Consider the following 20883-nt stretch of genomic DNA (forward strand, 5'->3'; position numbering starts at 1 on the left):
ATCAATGAGAGAAGACAAAAACAAAAGAGCAGAACAAAAACAAAATCACACCAATTTATCAATCAGCACAACAACTGATAGTAAACACACTCGGAGGCATGTGGGGGGGGGGGTAGGAGGAGGGTGAGTAAGGCAAGAGAAAGGAAAGGGAGGGGAGGAGGGCTTTGGAATAGCTTTAAGTCAGAAAGGCAAGTGCAGCAGCAGCAGCAGGGTGAGGGAAGGGTATAGGGTCAAGAGAAGAGGCACCTTGCAACAGCTGTTCTCAATTATACATGGAGTGACTGCTGAGTGTACAGGAGCATGTGTGTGTATGTGTGTGCATGTGTGTAAAGCTGAGGCATCACAGGGGGAGGGCTGAGACCAGTGGCGCCAGGAGGGGTGCAACAGGTCAGAGAGGATGAAGATTATAAAAATACTAGCAGGCAGTTGGCCTTGGTCCTGCCGGTGCACAGTGTGAGTGTGTGTGGCAGATACTCTTTGCCTGCCGCAGTGCCACAGGATGTGGAAGAGTGCCCATGGTGCATCAGGGCGGGTGTTTCTGCATACATCCTGTGAGATAACCTTCCTGGTTGAGTAACAGGGGCTCATCCCTTGTTGTTGTTTTTTAATCAATTACTGTTGCACCAGTTGTTCAGGTAGTTAAAAAAAGAAAAAGATTACAAAAATGATGTTTTAGTCAATCACAGTCAGACCCCAGACTGACTATGACTGAAATGATATTTAGTGAATCAGTAAAGTTTTGAATTCAAATCAATCGTTTACTTTTTTCTGGCACAAAGAACAAAAGTGCTTCTTTCCTACATGAAATACAAATATTTAGAGACATTTAGTCCCCATATTTCTAAAATGTGAAAAACAAACAAACACAGAGTTTTGGTAAGTGTTGTGTATTTTGTATCAAATGATTATTGTTTATATTGAAAGAAGTTCAGCAGCATTTCCTGATCAGCCGCCAAAGATGAGTGTATGATTCCCTCTTGTGTTCAACACAGTTTAATACAAGTGGATGCAGTGAGGATTGAACCGAAAGGTTGTGCAAAGACAAATGGGAGAAACTGTCTGAAATTAGGTTTGCTAAGCTTATAAATATGTTATATTTTTGCTTTTTACTTTTAATAAATTTGCAAGAATTTTTTTTCCTCAGTTATTGTCAGACAACTTATTTCATAAACCCTTTTCAGAACTCTTTAATAAATCCAAGTCTTTCTCCATGCTTAACATCTTATTTAGCAGCTGATATTAGTAGCTGTTATTTCATGAGGAGGACTGGGCTTCCTGGTTAAAATCTTACAAAATATTTATTTACCTAAACCAGTTTAATTCTAATAAATATCCACTACAAAGTCATTTACCAAACCCCAGTGACAATAGATTAAACAATAGACTCCACAGTGTATTATTAATAGTTTCCTTCCTGCTATAACTTAAGGCAAAGAGGTATATCTGTACAGATTGATCAGAAGATTACACTGACTGAAACCTAAACTAATCCTGACTCATAAGGTAGATTTATCAGTTTAAATACATCCATTATTGCAGCGGTCCCCAACCCCCGGGCCTCGGACCGGTACCTGTCCGTGAGTCGTTTGGTACCGGGCCGCGAGAGTTGAGGCTCAGGTGTGAAATGTATGATTTTCAGGGTTTTTATCGGTTTTCAGCACCATTTTGTTATCGTTTTTATCGTTAACTCGGTTTTCCTGGGTCTTTTCACGTGTGTTATGAATAAATCTTCTTTTTTTCGGTACCGGTACTAGTTTTATTTTGTTGTATTTATCCGCAACACCTTAAAGGCCGGTCCGTGAAAATATTGTTGGGCATAAACCGGTCCGTGGTGCAAAAAAGGTTGGGGACTGCTGCATTATTGGCACTAACTGTACCATAGCAAACAAAAATTATTTAAGAAACAAAACAACTGATCAAATTCCAAAATTATCATATGAAGAACAAAATGTCAATCTAAAGAGATAAAAAAGAAAGACAGAAGATTTTGAACTTCATATTTGACAGCACGCAAAGAAAGACTTTTCATGATTGATTCATTCTTTTGCAGATATATTTTTCCTCAATAATAAATCAGTCACTTTGTTTTAGAATATAATGAATACCTCAATTCATTCACTTCTCTATTTCGATTACTCTCAACAGCAGATGGGTCCATAAACAACCCACCAGATGGCGCTATAATACTTCTCTTCTTTTTAAAGAGAATCTTTCACAGAAACTAATGACACGTCAAAACAACTACTTTAATTTAATTTTAAATAATTTTCAGATTCATTATTTTAAAAAGAATTCTTATGAAAACAACTGAAACATGACTATTATAAATACAACAATAAACCTGGAACATTCTTTGTTACATCAGTGAAAAACTTTTGTTACATCAAAAAACGTTTGGATAACTCAGACGATGAACCATTCTTAAATTTGGGTCAAAACAGTCACCTGCTTAAAGGCGGATAATCTTAGATTATCTCGTGATTTATAGAAGACGGCGATAAAATGGGTTCATCTTGAAGCCGCAAATATCACAACCCATGATATGCTGCCGACCCTGAGGCCACCACAAAGATCATATGACTGCAATATTATTGGCTGTGTAATCAAAACAGTCAGTGACCCGTTACTGAATGCACGAGTCAAGCACTTTTCTTCTTCTATTTTTACTATTATTCTTCGGAGGACCATGGACGGGATATGATCCGCTATCAGAAAGAAATAAAACGACTCAGTGGATTAAAAAAACCCTAAAACAACCCACACTATAACATTAAATGTACATTTTTGACAAGACTCAGATAAACTTTGCAAAAAATCCATTTAAAACGTTTGTAAATACATTTTAGAACTATGTGCCAATAATTTTCAAGAATCATGTTTAAACTTGTTGGATGTATACATCATTTATTTTGAGAAAGTCCACTTTTTCACTATTCAGCAAAGTATTAAGTTGGTCTATCTAGCTATCTATTGATACAGCTGTCTTACCATGTTTGTTTTATTCAGAACAAAATCTGTTTAGCGACACTGAAAAACTGCAGACCTTGCTGTGCTTGCAATGAAATATCTGAAAAACTATAATTCTGTAAATGAATGAAAAATTCTGTCATATTTGGTCTACTGTATAATTTAAAATACAAAAACAAAAACACAGGTGTGTACTGATCTTGGGAGTACTGATGATGTCTAAAGTGTTTGTAGCGTGCTCCTCACAAAGGTGTTCTACATGTATAAAGTTCCTCCTTAAGTTACCATGCTTACACTGCTTTAGACTACTAAATTTATGTATAAAAGACATTTTTTTTTAAATTATTGTGAGATAGGAAGATATGACAGCAAACAAAACCTAGTTTAGTTATGGGAACATTAGACTTCCTTAAACATTTATTCTGCTTTTATTGGTAAATATTAACTTGTTACTCTTGGCTTAAAATGTTTTGCAGTTTGGGCTAAGTTTTAAAAAAAAAAACAAAAAAAAAAAACAACACACCTGACATTTACATATGTATTGCAAAACAATTTTTGCCACATCCACAAGTCAGCACTCAATTCAATACAATATAAAGCTTCTATGTGTATGGAAATATAATTATTATTTCTTTAATTTTAGTCAATAAACAGACGGGTGTGGATAGAGAGAGAAGTTGAACCCAGGTGCTGCACTCCAGCCATCTGACATGTGATTTGCATGCTCATACACTGAGCTGGATCCATCACACCACAAAATTGCCATTTACTTATTAAACTCCTTGCCTTGCCATGACTGGGAGCATGCTGCCCTCTACTGTTCAATAAAAATTTCATACAGAAGGACATGGTTGAATGAAAGTATTTATTCTGACAGGATTATCTCCATCATTTTGATTGTTTTAAAAATACATGTATTTTTAAACACAGCAAAAATCTGATGTTGATGCCCCATATCGTGGCAAGAGAAGAATCATTTTAAAAGGCGTCCCAAACACATTACCAATAAAATGTCTCACTGAACTTTGAGGTGAAGATGACAGTGAGCAATCTGAGATACAATAAGGAGAATAAATAAAACACCACAAAACAAAAGTCAAACCAACTCTCCAAACCACCCCAAGAGTAAAAGCAAATGCTCACTTTAAATATCATCACAGATTCATATGTAACATTTTGTGCGTGAAAGCCTGAGTTCTGAAAACAGCCTCAAACTTTAGCTGAAGCTGAATAAAATACCTAAATCCCAGCTATAAGATATACTGCCCTGAAATGTAGTCTGTGTAACATTTGAACTGACCTGATTCATCATTTGGTATCTAATGACATGATAAGACATTTCCCCCCCAGAGAAGTCTAAATTAAAACCATATTCACAAACAAACAAAAAACCCTGAGAAGTTCTGAAAGACATCTATGCTTCTTCTCTTTTTGAATATTTTAAACCTTTTTGATATAAAACAACTTGCTGTGTTCATCAGCACACTCCTCACAGAAAAATATAGCACACTGTTTCATCTGATCTTTCTCCATATGTAAAATCTCCCTCTCTCACTAGAAAAGCTTCGCTTTGGCCGTCTTTTTTCCATTTAAATTGACACAGTTTGCTTCTGTGGATGCGCCCTCTTCACTATCCTCGTTGATGTTCGACCAGCTGGGTTTCAGAGGAGTCAGCTCTGGGGCTATTATGTCTCCATCCTGCGTGAGAACAGAAACAAAAGATACTGATGTTGAGACAAGTGGTGGAAATAAACAAGTGATTGCAGGAATTGAAGGATCTGGAAGACAATTCTTCCTTTCTAGGACATTGACTTATAGTCTTTAAGCAAAAGACAGGAGCAGCAAGCAACTTATGCCTTTTTAAATTATGCAAAAATGTTAAAGTAACAAGGCCTCAGAGCATGTTCTATATGATTAGTACTGATACTAGATGTAAAGTAAAACTAAAATATCTCGATCTGTCACTTCCTTTAATGCACAGAGAAAATGTCTCTCTGCTGTTAGCCGGTGGAAGTGCTGTCAAACAGTTGCTTTCTCTTCAGCAACAAAAGATTAGTGTTTACCCTCTGCCCTTTCTAATATGGAGAGATGCCATTACACTACGGTACTGCAAATTACAAGTGTATAAATAGATACATGGAAAAATATTGCCTGGTTGTTCAGGGTCTGAGCCAGCTGTGAGCACCTTTTATTTACTTCAGCCTGCTGCTTAGAAAACAGCTGATTACTAAATCATCTAGCAGTCACAGAGCAGTTTTATAGATCCTCTATAGTGCAGTTTCTGGCCACGTGGCAAGTGTAAACTCAGTATTTACATTTCTACTCGATTTTTTTTGTCTGTATATTTGGCTTTTTAGCTGCTAAATCCAAGCTCTTCATCATTTCGTCACCAGGTTTAGCCTTATTTACATGTTCGTTACTTCTTCTATACAAACTGCACCACAAATTCCCAACCATATAACTCACAGATGGCATCTCAGCTATTTGTGCTCTTTGTTTTCCCTCCACAAGGTTTCAGGTTGTCTTTATCACCATTTTGAGTATACTGAATAACAAAATTAGGGAGTTTGTTTTAGAATATATTGGTTTTTGGAAAATATTCAGGATGCAAATTGAGGTTTTGGTCCTTTCAAAGCATGGAGACTTTTTTTGTTTTTGTTTTTTTACAGGAATCACAAGCTCAAATATGTGACAAAACATTTCTAAGTCACATGACCAACCCTGGAAATAATAATTCTTTGTGAAAAGGCTTTTGTTTGCTATTGGTACAGTGTATGAAGAGCTGCCAGCTGCAGTGGAAAGAACGATATGCAAGTCACGAGAGGGAGTTCGACTGTTAAGTGATGCTACTTATTCCGGATTTAACAGCATATCGGTTTCAAATTCATACACAATACTTCGTAAACACGAATGCTAATGAGCTGTATGTTCATTATGTTAAAAAACAGAAGTGGCATTATATCTAACCTACAAGCAAACCACACAGTCTTTTAAAAGTTCTGTGTACAATTTTATTTTTTTAATTGGCTCCTTTTGTCATGGAGGAGTAGAGAAGCAGCTCTCTGACTTCCATCCTGAGGCCACCACACTGGAAAGCTTTCCAGTGTTTTATGGACACACTTTCTAGGCACTGCCAAGAAATTCTGTCCATAAGAGCGATGAACAGAATATGTGACAAAAAGAAGGTCTGACAGAGTTCTACGCCCTCAGTGAACAAGTCTTGTGCCCTTATGGGCCCGATATACACTCCCACAGGGCACACTGTGGGAGGATACACCAAGCCTTTTCCAAGTCCACAAAGAACATGCCTCTCCAAGTTTCCTGGAGAGGGTGCAGAGCTGGATCAGTGTCCCAAAGCCAGAAAACAAAAAGCACACTGTTGCAGCTAAACAGTTATGTGGGACGTATAAAGCTCTGTGAATGTAAACACTTGATACAAATGTTAAAAACATCTATTATAGCTTGACTGAATCAGCTAATAATCTAACATAACTTACCTGCACACTCTGCAGATATAACATGCTACTAATGGCCTCTTTTTAGAATTTAAAGCACCAGATAATTGCAGCCGAAACTTGGAGATAAATTGCATAACTGCCGCAAGGAGAGGACAACTGTTACACATGCCTTTATCCACACATAATAACATATGGATAAAAGCAATTAGCACTTAAGCCCATGCAATCCACATAGACTCTTGCATTACCGCTGCAAGGCTGGAAGGCGTGGCAGAGAGGTAACAACACAGACCTATTCATTATGTGACTCCATTCAATATTTTAACCACTGTCGCTGCATTCAACTGCAATTCTTTACAGTGCAGCAGATAAACAGTACCTGAGGCTTTGAGAAGTTCCTGTCCATGCACCACTGAACAAAGTGCTTCTTGGCAGCCTCCAAAGTCTTATCATCTGTCTTCTTACAGTAGACCCTGATCAGCTGCTCAACAAAGTGCTCTGGAAGAAGTTTAGACACCTGACAAGAACAACAGCAGCCACAAATTACAGAGGCGGAGGGAAAGAGACACTCTTTTTTTAAAAGAAGAATAAATGAAAAACCAAAGGAAACGTGCTCATATATTCAAAAATTGAATTTTTCGCATCTCGCTTTACTTCTGACCTGATTCTTGCGTATCTGGATGGCTTTAGTCACATCGTTCTTGCAATAGAAACGCACATTGTTGATGGGGTTCTTCTCCTTCATCCCATAATCCATGACAATAACCTAAAACAGACAAAGTATTACATCGAGAAGAGCCTAAAGCCCCAAAAGTACAGGCAACACCCTTAACTCCAAATATAACTAAATCCAATGACAAGCAACAAAAGCATATCCATATTAAAAAGAATCTCCCGGTTTTAAGGCCATGAGCAAATTATATGATAAATATTAACATTAATTAAAAACTCACACTAACTACGAAGTCCTCTGGCTGTAGATTGACGTCCTGGGTGCCGCTCTGAGGGATGGATCGGGCCAGGTCAGCTTCCAAGCTCTTGATCGTCTCCTTGTAAACAGCAAGAAATTGCAGAGTTAACAGATATATCATTGTATCATATTTTTTTTGTTACATATTATAAATAACTGAAATTCTATATATAGCATGTAAATAAAATAAAAAAACACTAACAAACACAGAACCACAGAATGAGCAATTTCTCATATCAAATCCATTTGGCAAAACAGCAGAAACATAACAGGCAGAGTTTTCCATTTCTTTTTTTAATTAGCGAACTGCAAAATGTCAACATTTGGCTGAAACTTCAGTACTGATCATTTTCTTTTCTGTATGCGTCGGCGAACAGAGAATCTCTCTGTGTTTTGTTGTTTTGTTTTATTTCTTGATTGCACAAAACAAGCAACCGGGAAAGCTCGGACTGCAACTCACGTTATCAGCTGTCAGATTACGTTCATTTCAGTATTAACTGAAACATTATGTCTTTACTTTCAGGACACATAATGTCCCCTCATCACCACCATCATCATCATCTCAAAGTGCAAAGATAATTAGGAAGTTAAATTAGGAGGAGTTCATGCTTTCTCCCTGCATGCTGCAGTGATAAGACAGAAAGACGGCTGCTGTTAGTCTGCAAAGTAGGAAGATTGTTACAAACTGCATACACTGTTGTTGTTTTAGTGTCTTCTTACATCATTTGTGCTGTTGCTTTGCAGAACATGCTCATTATCAATGGAAACAAGTGAAAAGATCACCTTCATCAGACCTGCTGATGGTTCCAACACCATCATTAAGTTTGCAGATGACACCACGGTGATTGGCCTCATCAGTGACAACGATGAGGCCGCCTACAGGGAGGAGGTGGATCGTCTGGCTGAGTGGTGCGACACAAACAACCTGCTGCTTAACACCGAGAAGACCAAGGAGCTCATCGTGGACTACAGGAGGAATGCTGACCCACATCCACCCATCCACATTAAGGGGACGGCTGTGGAGCGTGTGAGCAGCTTCAAGTTCCTGGGAGTCCACATCTCCGAGGATCTCACCTGGACGACCAACTGCTCCAAGCTGGTCAAGAAGGCTCACCAGCGCCTCTTCTTCTTGAGGACTCTGAGGAAGAACCACCTGTCCTCAGACATCCTGGTGAACTTCTATCGCTGCACCATCGAGAGCATCCTGACCAACTGTATAACAGTCTGGTACGGGAACTGCTCTGCCTCGGACCGGAAGGCGTTGCAGAGGGTCGTGAAAACTGCCCAGCGCATCGCCGGAGCACCACTTCCTGCCATAAAAGACATCTACAGGAAGCGGTGTCTGAAAAGGGCGGGGAAAATCACATGGACTCTTCACCCTCCTGCCCTCTGGGAGGCGCCACAGGAGCCTCCGGACTAAGACCACCAGGTACCGGAACAGCTTCTTCCCCACAGCTGTCAGACTCCTGAACTCTGCCTCCTGACATCTGACCCACGTTAAACTCATGGACTGAACATACACACACCCACAATGGACAACTGTACCCTCAAACACAATAATAACATGGACTGAACCACCACTCACAACCACTAGCACTTTATATAGCCTCTGTAGAAACTATCTACACCCTCACTTATCTTAACTGCACTACTGTATAGCTCTGTGTAAATAATCATTCTGTACATTCGATAATCTTTAATCCTACAACTGTTTACAACTTGCATAGTTCCCATTTCTGTATAGCTGTATATCTCAGATGTCTGTAAAGTTATTTATTTCATATTCTGTATAGTTTTTCATATTTATATCCTGTCCATATCCTGTACATAGCTTGTACTCACTACAGCCTGTACATACTTATAGTTATAGAATATTCACAACATACTTCATACCGTGTACATTATAACATAATAGACCCATTTCTGTAATATACTCACATATCTATATTATTGCTAATATATATTGTAATATATCTATATCACTAAAGCACTTCTGGATGGATGCAAACTGCATTTCGTTGCCCTGTACCTGTGCATGTGCAATGACAATAAAGTTGAATTCTATTCTATTCTATTCTATTCCTCCACATTTAAGCTCAGTCTGAACTTAAAATTAAGTCTTCTGGCTTTTTTAACCACAAGGAGTTTAATTAATTACTAACTTCAGCTCATCTTTTACTTCACTTGGATGCAGCCTCTTTTCATCCCTCTGCGTGTGTGTAGAGTAGAGGCTGGAGCTCAATCACAAATAACACTGAAAGCAAGTGCGTCATTTTCAATATTTTTTTCTATTATAAAATTTGTTTGTTGAGAGAAAACAAAGGTGGGAGAACCTTGTCGGGCCAATAAACGTGGTAAACCTGCTCCTTTTTACTGGGATTCTGATTTACTCAAACACCCCTGCCATCTTTTGCATTTTACTTTCAATTTTGAAGGCAATTTTTTAACCTTTCTGAGCTATTTTGTTATGTATTATTTTATTGAGCAAAGTTGTTTTAATTTTTTGCATGCTTTGTTGCTAATTCTTTTGCTTTTATAAGAAATCCTCTAAGAAAAAAAAAATACCTGGGTGACAAGTATGGAAGTTTCTGAGGTAGTTTGGCCCAGACACTTGTAGAGGCGCCGGCAGACGATGTTGTGCAGGATCTGTTTCGCCTCTGCAAGCTCGGGGGAGGAGGAGTTGAGTATTTGTTCAAACACATTATCTACCAGGCAAACAAAGAGGGTACAGGTAAATAAAGAACCAAAAATGTCAGTATTTAAAAAGATCCTTCAATAAAAATGTGGCTTTACGGTTCAATCTCTCATGCACACGATTATCACAGAAACACAAATTAGTCTTTTTCTACTCATCTGAGTTACTTGACAAGCACAACACAAACTGTATTTTAGTGCATAAGTGGCTGGAGTTTATTAGTTAGTTAATTAGTTGATTAGAAATTGTACCTTAACACCAATCATAATGTTTCTTTTTTTCTCCATATATTAAAAGCGAGGTTCTTTAAACCAAACTGGTATTTCCACAAGTTCACCATTAATCACAGAGGCAGTTAACACAGTGCACAAACAGATCAAGGTTGTCTGAGAGAATAAAAATATTTACTGAGGGTTTGCCAAAACTCGGTAGTCACTAAACCTGCAGGTGCACACTTAAAAGAAGCCAGCTAGTTCTGCAGATTATTAACAAGTAATGACAAGCACAAGTAATAAATACTGATCATGTTTAATTTAGCAGAATTTTCTTGGATTATCAATATCGATAAACACCTTTACTATACTGTCACTTGAAACACAAGTTTGAAAGTTACAGGTTTTGACTGAAAAAGAAATTAAATTTTCTTTTATACAGATAGTTTTTGATGGGATGAAGTCTTGACCTCGCCTCGTTTTTTGTCCTGATGCACTACAAATATAAGCTAACAACACCCCTTCATACACACCTGTCAGCTTGGTGTAGGCCACCATGTCATCAATGGCTGTGGAGAGCGTGAACATCTTCCCATCTGTACCTTCAAACTGAAGGTGTGGGTCTGCTTTTAAAAAAGCCTCTGTGATCCTGGAGAAACATGTCCAACAGATTTTTACATGTGAGGACATTTTGCTGTGTACAGTTAGAGAATATAAAGCATGAAGCAAAGCAAAACTATTAGAGGGATCAGCTACTCACATAGTCTCTATGATGTTGCACACTTTGTGCTGGTAGGCTCTTCTGTGAAGACAGTTCCTGGTGTGGAACATGTCATATAGATTTCCCACTTCCTGTTGAAGGGAGTGGATGTATTTTAGTGACCAAATATCTTTTAAAACTCAAACTGCTGCTTAAAGTAAGCAAACAGATGCAACAAAATCTAGCACCTTGTCTCGAGTGCAGATGTGCTTCTGCCCGTCCACCTCACACACCCTGGCAAAGTTTAGGAAGCGGCTATAATCAAAGTTGTTATTGATGCCCAGGTGGTAACAGTCCCTGAGTTAAGATGGAGAAAGAGAAACATAAGGGAGATAGGTAATTAAATCTAATAGAAAATATACAAACTAAGAAATCATTTTAAAACAAAACACTAACTCAATAAGCCCCACCTTGCAAAATAGTCCCACTTATCTACGTCAATGCCATTCCTTTTGTTGGCCACGATTTCGTAGAGGAAGGACTTGTCTTTTTGACGGCCTTTATACGGCCACTGTGGAGATGATTGATAATATCAGAAGTGTGATTAAACAGGGCAGTTATCTGCCTCAATTTCCAGCTGCTGGGTTTTTATAGTGTCAAAAACAAATGCAAAAAAATATACAAGCAGACAAAAAAAACAACAAACAACCAAAGGAAAACATTAGGGGAAAGAAAACAACCACACACACACACACACACACACACACACACACACACACACACACACACACACACACACACAGAGTATAAAAGTTGTTTAAGTTCACAATTAATGTGATGGCACCAAATCAGGTTAATGGTTAACCTAATAAACTTGCACTTTATGCTAAAGGAGACTTTCCAATTGTCTTTCAATAATTACATTTTCAAAGTAAATTCATCTAAAGAATCTAAGAAAAAAAAGTTAAGGTTAAATATAAAAAACTAAACTTCAACAAGGTTTTTTTGAACCTGAAGATTTTGGATTAGTCTAAACCTTCAGCCTACACTGTAGCCTGATGTGCCCAATATAGAGAAACTCTAACAGAAGTCTCAACATAAAGACACAGTTTCACCTGTGATGGTATAACAATGCATTGCAGACACACACACCAGCGTGTAAATATACATACAGACTAAAGTGTAGATTTAAAGCAGGGCTCTAAATCCTGGTTTACTTCATACAGAAATCACATATCCGACAGTGGAGCGTTGAAGTTACTGACATGTTCCATTCAGGAATAACTGATAGGTACCTTTTTGCCCTTAGCTGCTGTTTTGTCTAATGGTCCAGCAATCTGCTCCTTAATGAAGTCCAGGTCCTCAGGCAGCACCAGCCCGTGCTCCTCCATCACAGGCCTCAGCCCGTTGGCCTCCACCAGGTAGTCAAACATGGAGAGAGAGGCAGTCTCATGCTGGGAGATACACAGTAGATTGAACTATCAGTGACTTGAAAGTGCTGACTTCAGAATAAACATGACAGGAAACAACCGTGAAAGCTCGTCTTATCTCTCACGTTTGCCAGACAGCATGCCTGTGGTCATAACGTACACAATGACCGTGTGCTTAGTGTTCTTATCAGCTCTCCTTATCAGTCTGAACACTACAATCGCTATCTTTGCCATTAACTGAGAAAGTTTCAAATCAAATAATGCTTTGTGCTTAGGTCTTGACCCGCAGTTGTTATAATTGCCAATAAAGAGCTTCTGTAAACAAAAATCGCCAGCAACTGCTGCAAATTGATCTTCACTGTAAAGTCAAGTGGAAATAATTTTCAGAACTATGATTTGATTTTAAAAAACAGTTTCAACTATCGATAGAATGAAGGGAGTTGAGCAGGTAGGCATTTTAAAAGCCTACATCACCAATTAAATGTTAACATTAGCTGGATGTCTTTAGGTAGCAGTGAAATTATTTACACAATAGCACTCAAGCTTCATTATCCTCCAAAGTGAGATGACTTAGACAACTCGAGGCTTTTCCTGTAACTTCCCAAAAGAGCCACAACAAAGATTGCCTGTTTTCCAGACAGTAGTCATCATCTGTCTGGAAAAAGTCAGATCCAGTGTGGTTTTATTTTTAAAAACATCTTGTTAAAGCAGTAACTTCCTAATTTTAAACAACTCAGAAACAGAAACATTATTTCCTTTAGAAATTATAACTAGCTTCAGGACTTCAGGTCAAGTATGATGGCTTTTGAAAAAAAAAGTATTTTTTCTTGCATGCTTAAATGCAAGTTCTGGCAAGTAGGTTGTAGATGTGACTCACTGGTGCTGATTCTCATTTCTTTGTTTGCCAAATAGTTTTATTAAGACTCACTGCAGCAGCTAAAACCTCAAGAAAACAACATGTCAACAATGCAAGAGTAGTTTCAGGGAAAATGAAACTGAGGACATTGAGAGGCTCCACGCTGCTACTGAGAAAAAGTGGAGCTACAAAAATATGTAATTATATATTTTTATTTTGGGTTACTCAGAATAAAGTGGTGCTGAACTACTGCGACTCCCTGTGTGGCTGATACTGCCCTGTATGCGACCTTGTGTGTTCTCCTTAACTGCTGTTTTCATTTAACATTTGTGCCACAGAGTTCAGTACCTTCCAGGTTATACCAGGACGTGCTTTGGGGATGAACACACCATCGAACATGTGGGAAAATGGTCCATGTCCTAGGAAGGGAAAAGTACATAATGTGTTTGTGTTAACTTTGCTCCACTGCGGTCTGGTAAACAGATGATAAGAATAAAATAACACAGCTTCACTTTTATTTTAACTTGTGCTGAGACCCAGTAAGTAATCACGGTAAACGCAGCATTGGTTGAGCAAATTGCCTTTAGTCCATTTTAATTTACATCAGTATCATGTGACACGTTTTAATAAGTTTCTTTTATAACACCACTTACCCAGGTCGTGGCACAGCCCAGCGATCTGCACGCACAAGATATCTCTGCGAGAGATAAGGAGCTCCGGCTGCCTCTCGTTTAGAGCTTTTACAAGCCGTCCAGCCAAGTAACCCACACTGTGCCAGGACAAAACAAAATCGCTAATTTCAAACAAGATACACAGTGAAACTTGATTATGTGATAAATTTCACTTTTAGTTTAGCAATTTCAGGTGTTTCAAGCAATGAGTTTATCTGAAAAAAAAAAAAAAAAAAGGTTGGCAAGGTTTAAAAATGTGCAACACATCTATGTTTAACAGTCATTGAAATGTTGACTTTGTGTGTTGTTATTCCACTTATTTTCTGCCACACCCATATTTGCCAGTATAACAGAAAGCTGTTATTAGCCATGAGGCAGGCAGGGATGAATAGGTTGTTTGTCACTGTAAAATAAACTTGGAGCTAATTTTTCTGTGTGACCTGTGATAAAACTCTAATACTATTATATTAGAGAGAAGGATATGCTCTTCGGTATGATTTTACAGCTTTATGTGTAGTTAACAGCAAAACAAGATCAGTTTAACACTTCTCAATAAACAGTCTGTTGAACTAAAAACATACCCAAGCGAATGTTCGAATCGGTTGTGGGACGCTCCGGGAAAGACAAAGTAGGTCCCTCCTAGCTGCTTGATGTTTCGCAATCTTTGGAACTGAGGTGTGTCGATGATTTTGATGAGAAGCGGGTGTAACGCCACATGCCCGTGGATAGGATCGTTAAACACCTGGAAGCACAAACAATAACAAACAGTATGAGTATACCACCACAAAAGACATTTATGTGGCCGTACATACAGTATATTCAACACAGTGTGCAAATATGCTCAGTTTACACTTCAGTGGAAATGTTGGCAAACATTTCTATGGCTACGTTCACACTGCAGGCGAAAGCGCATCAAATCTGACTTTTTTGACCCTATGCGACCCATATCCGATCATGGTATGACAGTGTGAACAGCACACATCCGATATTTTCAAATCCGATCTGGGTCACTTTTGTATGTGGTGCTGAATCTGATACATATCTGATGTTTTAGAAAGCGACTGCTGTTTGAATGGTCATGTCCCATTAAATCCGTCTTTTACGTCACTGACACAAGACAGATGCCAATTATCAGCGCTGGAGAAGACATCGTGAACGCTTCCTGGCCATCCAGTGTAGATGTTAGTGAAACTGTTGGGAAGACAACGTTGGAGAAACGTGAACATTGTATTTGTACTGTATAATCTGCAGATTCTGACAGAAATCTGCAACTATCCTTTGAAGCACCGCTCCTCTAAAACAGCAATAAGGATGATTATTAGGCCATATGTAAATAACAAAATAACTTTATAACTTAAAGCAAAATTGGGAAACGTAAAGTCTGAAACAAGTCTTTATATTAAGGGCCATCAGTCAAACAATACTGTTGGTCTGGGTGTAAACAGAACACGTTGTGTGTGACGTCTTCTTTTGCGCATGCGGGCCGCTTTGAGGGTCGTGAACGGTTCACACTAGAGCGCGTTTGCTGTCACATTTTATTTGTAGCGTGAACAATCAGACAAAAAAACCTTATGATTACCAATGGATATATTTATATAGTCCAAATGTAGATGACTTCCAGAACCAAAAAGACTTTCTGAAACCCTGTTTTCAGCACACATCTTCAATTTTAATCTTTTATGGTTTGACTAAAATACAGCAATTAATTCTTGACATTTCCTGCCTGAAAAAATGGCAAAAGAGGTGTTATCAATATGGCTGCAGAGTGACAGGAATTTGGTTAATTTAAAAAGTTCTAAATTTTTCTTAGGTATCAGGTAGGTCCTTCTGCCAGTGAGGACAGAGAATGTCTTTCATTCAGAGACTGTGGTGGTGTTATGCCAGATTTCCTAACAGCTTATCCAAATCAGGGTTGCAGTGCTCCACGTTTCCGTTTCCCAAATTGTGCGTTACTTATCTCCACAGCGATGAAAGCGCACAAAACAGTGAAACAACTGTTACCTTGCTTGGCTCAGTTTCAATCTGCCACAGCTTCCTGAGGCTGTTTAGGATCCGCAGACGGTCACCCAGACACCTTGGAAGAATAAAATAGAAAAAGAAGAGGTAGAAATAAAAGTGAAAAAGTTGCAGGAATATCTGGTGAGATGCATAAAATGTCTTGCGTAATATTGATAAAATTAGAAACGTCCTGTGTTAGAGTGATGCTGAAAAACTAGTCCACCAGGTTGCTGTGAAAACAGAAGCAGAACGGGAGGCTAGGAATTCAGTTTTTGAGTTCTCACCCGTGGAACCAGTTCCACTTTGGGTTCAGGAAACAGACACTCTTCTCAGTCTCTTCTTTTAAGATGAGACTTGATAAAGCTCATAGTTTGGCCTGGATCAGGTGATCCTGAATCCTACCTTAGTTATACCGCAGCAAATGGCTGCTCCTCCCTGAGCCTGGCTCTGGTGTTTTTTTTTTATGGGTGCTGTACATACACACCAAATTGCCCTTCTTTGACACTACAGGTGTGCAGTGCTCTCTTTAATGGGTTAACCACCTGTGACACAAACTGATTGCTGATGTTTCTATGCATTTGTTTTAGGTCCAATAACTTTGACTATATTGATAAATAGCCTGTAGTAAGAAGATTTACGAAGGGTTATATGAAAATGTTGAAATTACCATTTTTGCAAGTTTTGTTATGACTGCATTATTGTACCTACTTTAAGTTCCACACGGTAATCCAACCCAGTACTTTTAAATATATTAATATACGTGCTTTGTTTTATTTCTTGCAATTTATACAGCCCTGTCAGCCAGATCGCTTTTGAAAGAGACATTTTAAATCTCAATGACATGAAAGATATGTAAAAGTCAGCTTGTACCCTGTGACAGGGATGCTCTCTCTGAATCAAAATGTATGTATGTACGTATGTATGTGACAGCTTACAGTTCAGCGTGTCGTTTACAGTGGTTTAAATATTGGTAATCGTTTTCTGGCAAAGAAACCGGAAATTGCTTTTTGGCAGGACACCAGACTTCCCCCAGTCCACACGCCCAACCCATGTTTTACAGAGGACGCACTTACTTTACGCCAATCTTCTCCAGGTCAGCATCCCTGAGATCCCGAAGCCCGACACCTGTGATTTTTTGTGCTGTACAACACAACAGTTTCAATGTTAGCTTAGATGTTACAATAAAAACAGAAGTCCGCAGATTAGCGCTAATAACATTTAGCTTCGAGCGCCTAATTTAAGATGGCAAAAGCAGAAAACCAACCCTTGAATGTATCCACCCATTCTCCAAGACCTTCTCTTCGCAGGTACCGGCACATTTCCTCCACTCCCCACTGCGTGTAGTCCGAATCCGACACCCGGACCACTGACACTTTCTTTTCCGGCGTTTTGAAGCTATCGTCTGGGCTTGAAACCGCTGCTAATGGTCGCTTTCGGTTCTCCATGGTGAGCTAACAAACTGGCACCTTTTCGCTTTAGATGCGCAAGTTAAGGCACGACAAATTATAGCCGATAGCCGTTCTCCCGTCGACTACTGCAGCTGATCTGACAACTGTGCAGAGAAGACACGAGAGAAGTGAAAAATGCCGGGGTTTTGACTTTCCCCAGGGAGCCACAAAACATAGCGAAACACTAACAGCGCTTCCGGGGATTCCTTTCAAAATAAGACTGTTTTTTTTCACATGGCTGACCGACCAAGACGTTATGACTCATTGTTTTCTTTTAAAGATAAATTATATTATGCTCAGCTATAGGGATTTTTTAATTGCTCTTCATGTGAAAACAACATTTGTGTGTCCAAATAATGTTTTCAGTATGCCATTTTAATGGGACATTGCAGCATAAAACCCATCTTAACGCCCTGCTTTTTGGGTGGCATAACCAAAAGCAAAGATCCCCCCAAAAACTATTATCGTTCCACATTTCCATCCCCCATCTAATCTGGGCTATTTTTTTTTTATTACTGACTGATCAGTAATGGCACTGCTAAATTGTTATTTGGGCTAAAAGTCTATGGTGTTCTCCACATGAGGCCCAGAAGTTATGAACTGGGTTTGGTATATGTGATGACAAGTGCCATCTGGGTCTGCTATAACCAAATGTTAGAAGGTCTTGATGCATGCTCAGTCATCCACGTAAGTAAATCTCCAAAAGTTGATTCTGTTCATCTGGACGTAGCGTTTCATCACTCATCCAAGTGACTTCTTCAGCTGACTGCAGGTTTCCCCAATCTTCTAAACAGTACATTTGCATAATGACTGAAACCAGCCCACTGAAGGAACAATGGGCTGGGAGGTCAGTTCCTTAATCTTAATTATGCAAATTCTCATGACCATTGATCAACAACCACTGAGATTGGGGAAACCTGCAGTCAGCTGAGACTGAAGAAGTCACTTGGATGAGTGACGAAACGTTTCTCCCACAAAACGCTACGTCCAGATGAACAGAATCAACTTTTGGAGACAAATGTTATAAAACACCTGATATCTCTGACATCTGGCTTGTACTGTACGGCAGACTTGTAGCTGACCTAATATTGACCCGAATCGAGAATATCACTCAGGGTCAGGTTTGACTTATAGGAATGGCACATTTGGGCCACTTTTGAGCCTGACATATCTGTGTTTACCTCAAAAAGTATTTCCATAAAGTTCTGGGTCTTTATGACAGCAGACTCTGAATACAAAACAAAACCAGAAGCCCGTAACTCAGACACTTATACACCAAAGATTATGATGTTGAATTATAAAAGTATCCAATGACTAAAGATGACTGAAAAAACAACAATTTTATTCCTGTTTTTCTGATACTCTCACTAATTCCCTGTTAAATTTTATAGATCAATAATCCCTTATAAAGAGTACTGCTAAAGTATTGGTTAATAATTAAATAAATGAAGAAGATCTTCTTGATACATATTTAAAAAATATGCAACACATTCTGCTTCCGGTCTATAACTCGCTACTTGCAGACAGCTTGATGCACGTGCCAAGTACTTGGATGACAAGTAGGGGGCGGAGCAAATTGCGATGAAGCGAATGAAGCCTCGAATTACATAAAGCATGGCTATTCAACTACGAAGTTAGTTGGGCCAGATTTTCAAACCGAGGAATTTATCTGGGCCAGATATTTTTTTTTGAAGCCAGTAAGCAGCAGATCATGATCAATTTCAAACCCACACAACTGTATTGAAAAACAAGTAATTTTTTTATTCCTTTTCCCCTGTAAATCTGGTGACCTCTCACAAATGCACACCAAAAGGTCCATTTAAAAAAAGGGGGCCATAACTAAACTATTTTTTGCACATTTGAAATAATAATAATAATAACAAAAAACATTTTGATAATTGCCTTTCAAATTAAAATAAATATTTCGCTGACCACTCACTTTTCCTGCCATGGATGGAGCCCCATCCGTCACAAGTATACAGGCACGCTTCATATCCAAACCATTTTCCTCAAAAAGAGCTGAAATCTTCTCAAACATTATTTCGCCAGCTCTGTGTCCCTCTAACGGTAGTAAGCCGAGCAATTTCCCATCCAAAAAACGGACATATACGCACAACTGTGCATTATCAGTTCTGTCTGTGATCATTACATCAGTTTTCTTCAGGTCATCTAACAGCATTTCAAACTCGTCTGACGCCAGAACTTCAACTCTACGAATATTTGAACTGTCCTACAGGGGTACGTTTTTAATAGCAGATGTCACACTTACTTTAATTTATTCATCACTTTTCACCGCATCCACCACGGCCAGCATGCAGTATTTCACCGTTTCAGAATCTGTGAAAGGCCTTTTCTTCTTCGCCAAGAAGCAGGAAGGGAAGATGCTGCAGCTCTCTCTTGGGCTATACAGGACCCTCACCATGGTAGTACAACTCCGGTTGTAAGATTATTAAACTCGGTAAAATGAATAAGTAGTGGAGACCGGGGATAGTTGTAACGTGGGTCAGTTGTAACACTTCCAATTTCTCCAATCAGGGCTAAGTTTCAAATGATGTGACTCATCCTGTGCATGCCCAATTCAGTTCTGATATCACATGTGAAAAATCAGCACATTTTGTCAAACACAGACAATTTAACATGAAAAAAAGTAATTTGTATGCCAAAAAGTAAGTTTTTCTACTTTATTTCAATTTGTAATAGCATTATCTGCTTTGCAGTTAAACTCATCAAACTTAAATTATGTTATTTGTATGTCTATGGGGATATATTCTGTGTAGGTCTTTAGTGCTAATGTTTTAGCCGTTGGCTGTAATGTTAGCTAGTTCATGGCTATAGGAGTCTGGGTCAGTTGTAACAGCAACAGTCTGGGTTAGTTGTAACAATAATGCAGATGTTACAACTTACCACACTATTACTTTAACTTATATTAAACAAGTTGGGGCAACGACATCAGCAGAGAGAGGTTCACTGGTCGCATTTGTATATGCGGTTAATGCCATTGGCAACACAATTCCTCCACTGTTTGTGTTCCCACACATACATTATGCAGACCACTGTGTCAGAGATGGACCAGTAAGAAGTACTGGTAGTGGAAATAAATCAGGATGGGTGCAAGAAACAGATTTCCTCATCTTTCTGAAGCACTTTGCAAACCACACAAAGGTAAGCCATGATAAAAAGTAATGGAATTGCGATGCTGGTGAACAACTACATTTTTTCAGCTTCATTGTTATGTTCAAAATTGGTGCAAGAGTTGTAGGTTATAATGCCCACTGAGCCAATGAGGCCAAACTCAAGGAAGACCAACCAAAATTAATGAAATATTCAGCTGCAGAAAATTCCATAATTTGTCTTTTTTGAGGGGTTGGAATATGTTCAAAAGTTAGATTTCTGCATTCTGTCACACACACACACACACACACACACACACACACACACACACACAGCTACATAAATGGCTCTAAGTGCATTCATGTGT

The 20883-nt window shown here is 38.8% G+C and overlaps 1 protein-coding gene across 2 annotated transcripts; it reads right to left on the bottom strand.

Moving 5' to 3' along the window:
* Positions 1 to 3818: 3818 nt before the first annotated feature.
* LOC309697367 (deoxynucleoside triphosphate triphosphohydrolase SAMHD1-like) lies at positions 3819 to 19758 on the bottom strand. Of its 2 annotated transcripts, XM_082519239.1 has the most exons (17): positions 19675 to 19758; positions 17222 to 17509; positions 17031 to 17097; positions 15961 to 16033; positions 14541 to 14701; positions 13942 to 14057; positions 13637 to 13707; positions 12298 to 12456; positions 11473 to 11573; positions 11251 to 11359; positions 11063 to 11154; positions 10836 to 10951; positions 9961 to 10100; positions 7379 to 7474; positions 7087 to 7191; positions 6805 to 6942; positions 3819 to 4665 (listed from the first exon to the last, which is right to left on the bottom strand). In XM_082519239.1, exons 2-17 carry the CDS (start codon positions 17400 to 17402, stop codon positions 4522 to 4524), a joined length of 1869 nt encoding a protein of 622 aa, XP_082375365.1. In that variant the 5' UTR covers positions 17403 to 17509; positions 19675 to 19758; the 3' UTR covers positions 3819 to 4521. The 2 variants fall into 2 exon arrangements, with proteins under 2 accessions (XP_082375365.1, XP_082375364.1); XM_082519238.1 differs by lacking the exon at positions 19675 to 19758 and having other exon boundaries at positions 17222 to 17585.
* Positions 19759 to 20883: the final 1125 nt, after the last annotated feature.

This window comes from Aulonocara stuartgranti (genome assembly GCF_965226115.1).
Source record: "Aulonocara stuartgranti genome assembly, chromosome: 20".
Classification (NCBI taxonomy): Eukaryota; Metazoa; Chordata; class Actinopteri; order Cichliformes; family Cichlidae; genus Aulonocara; species Aulonocara stuartgranti.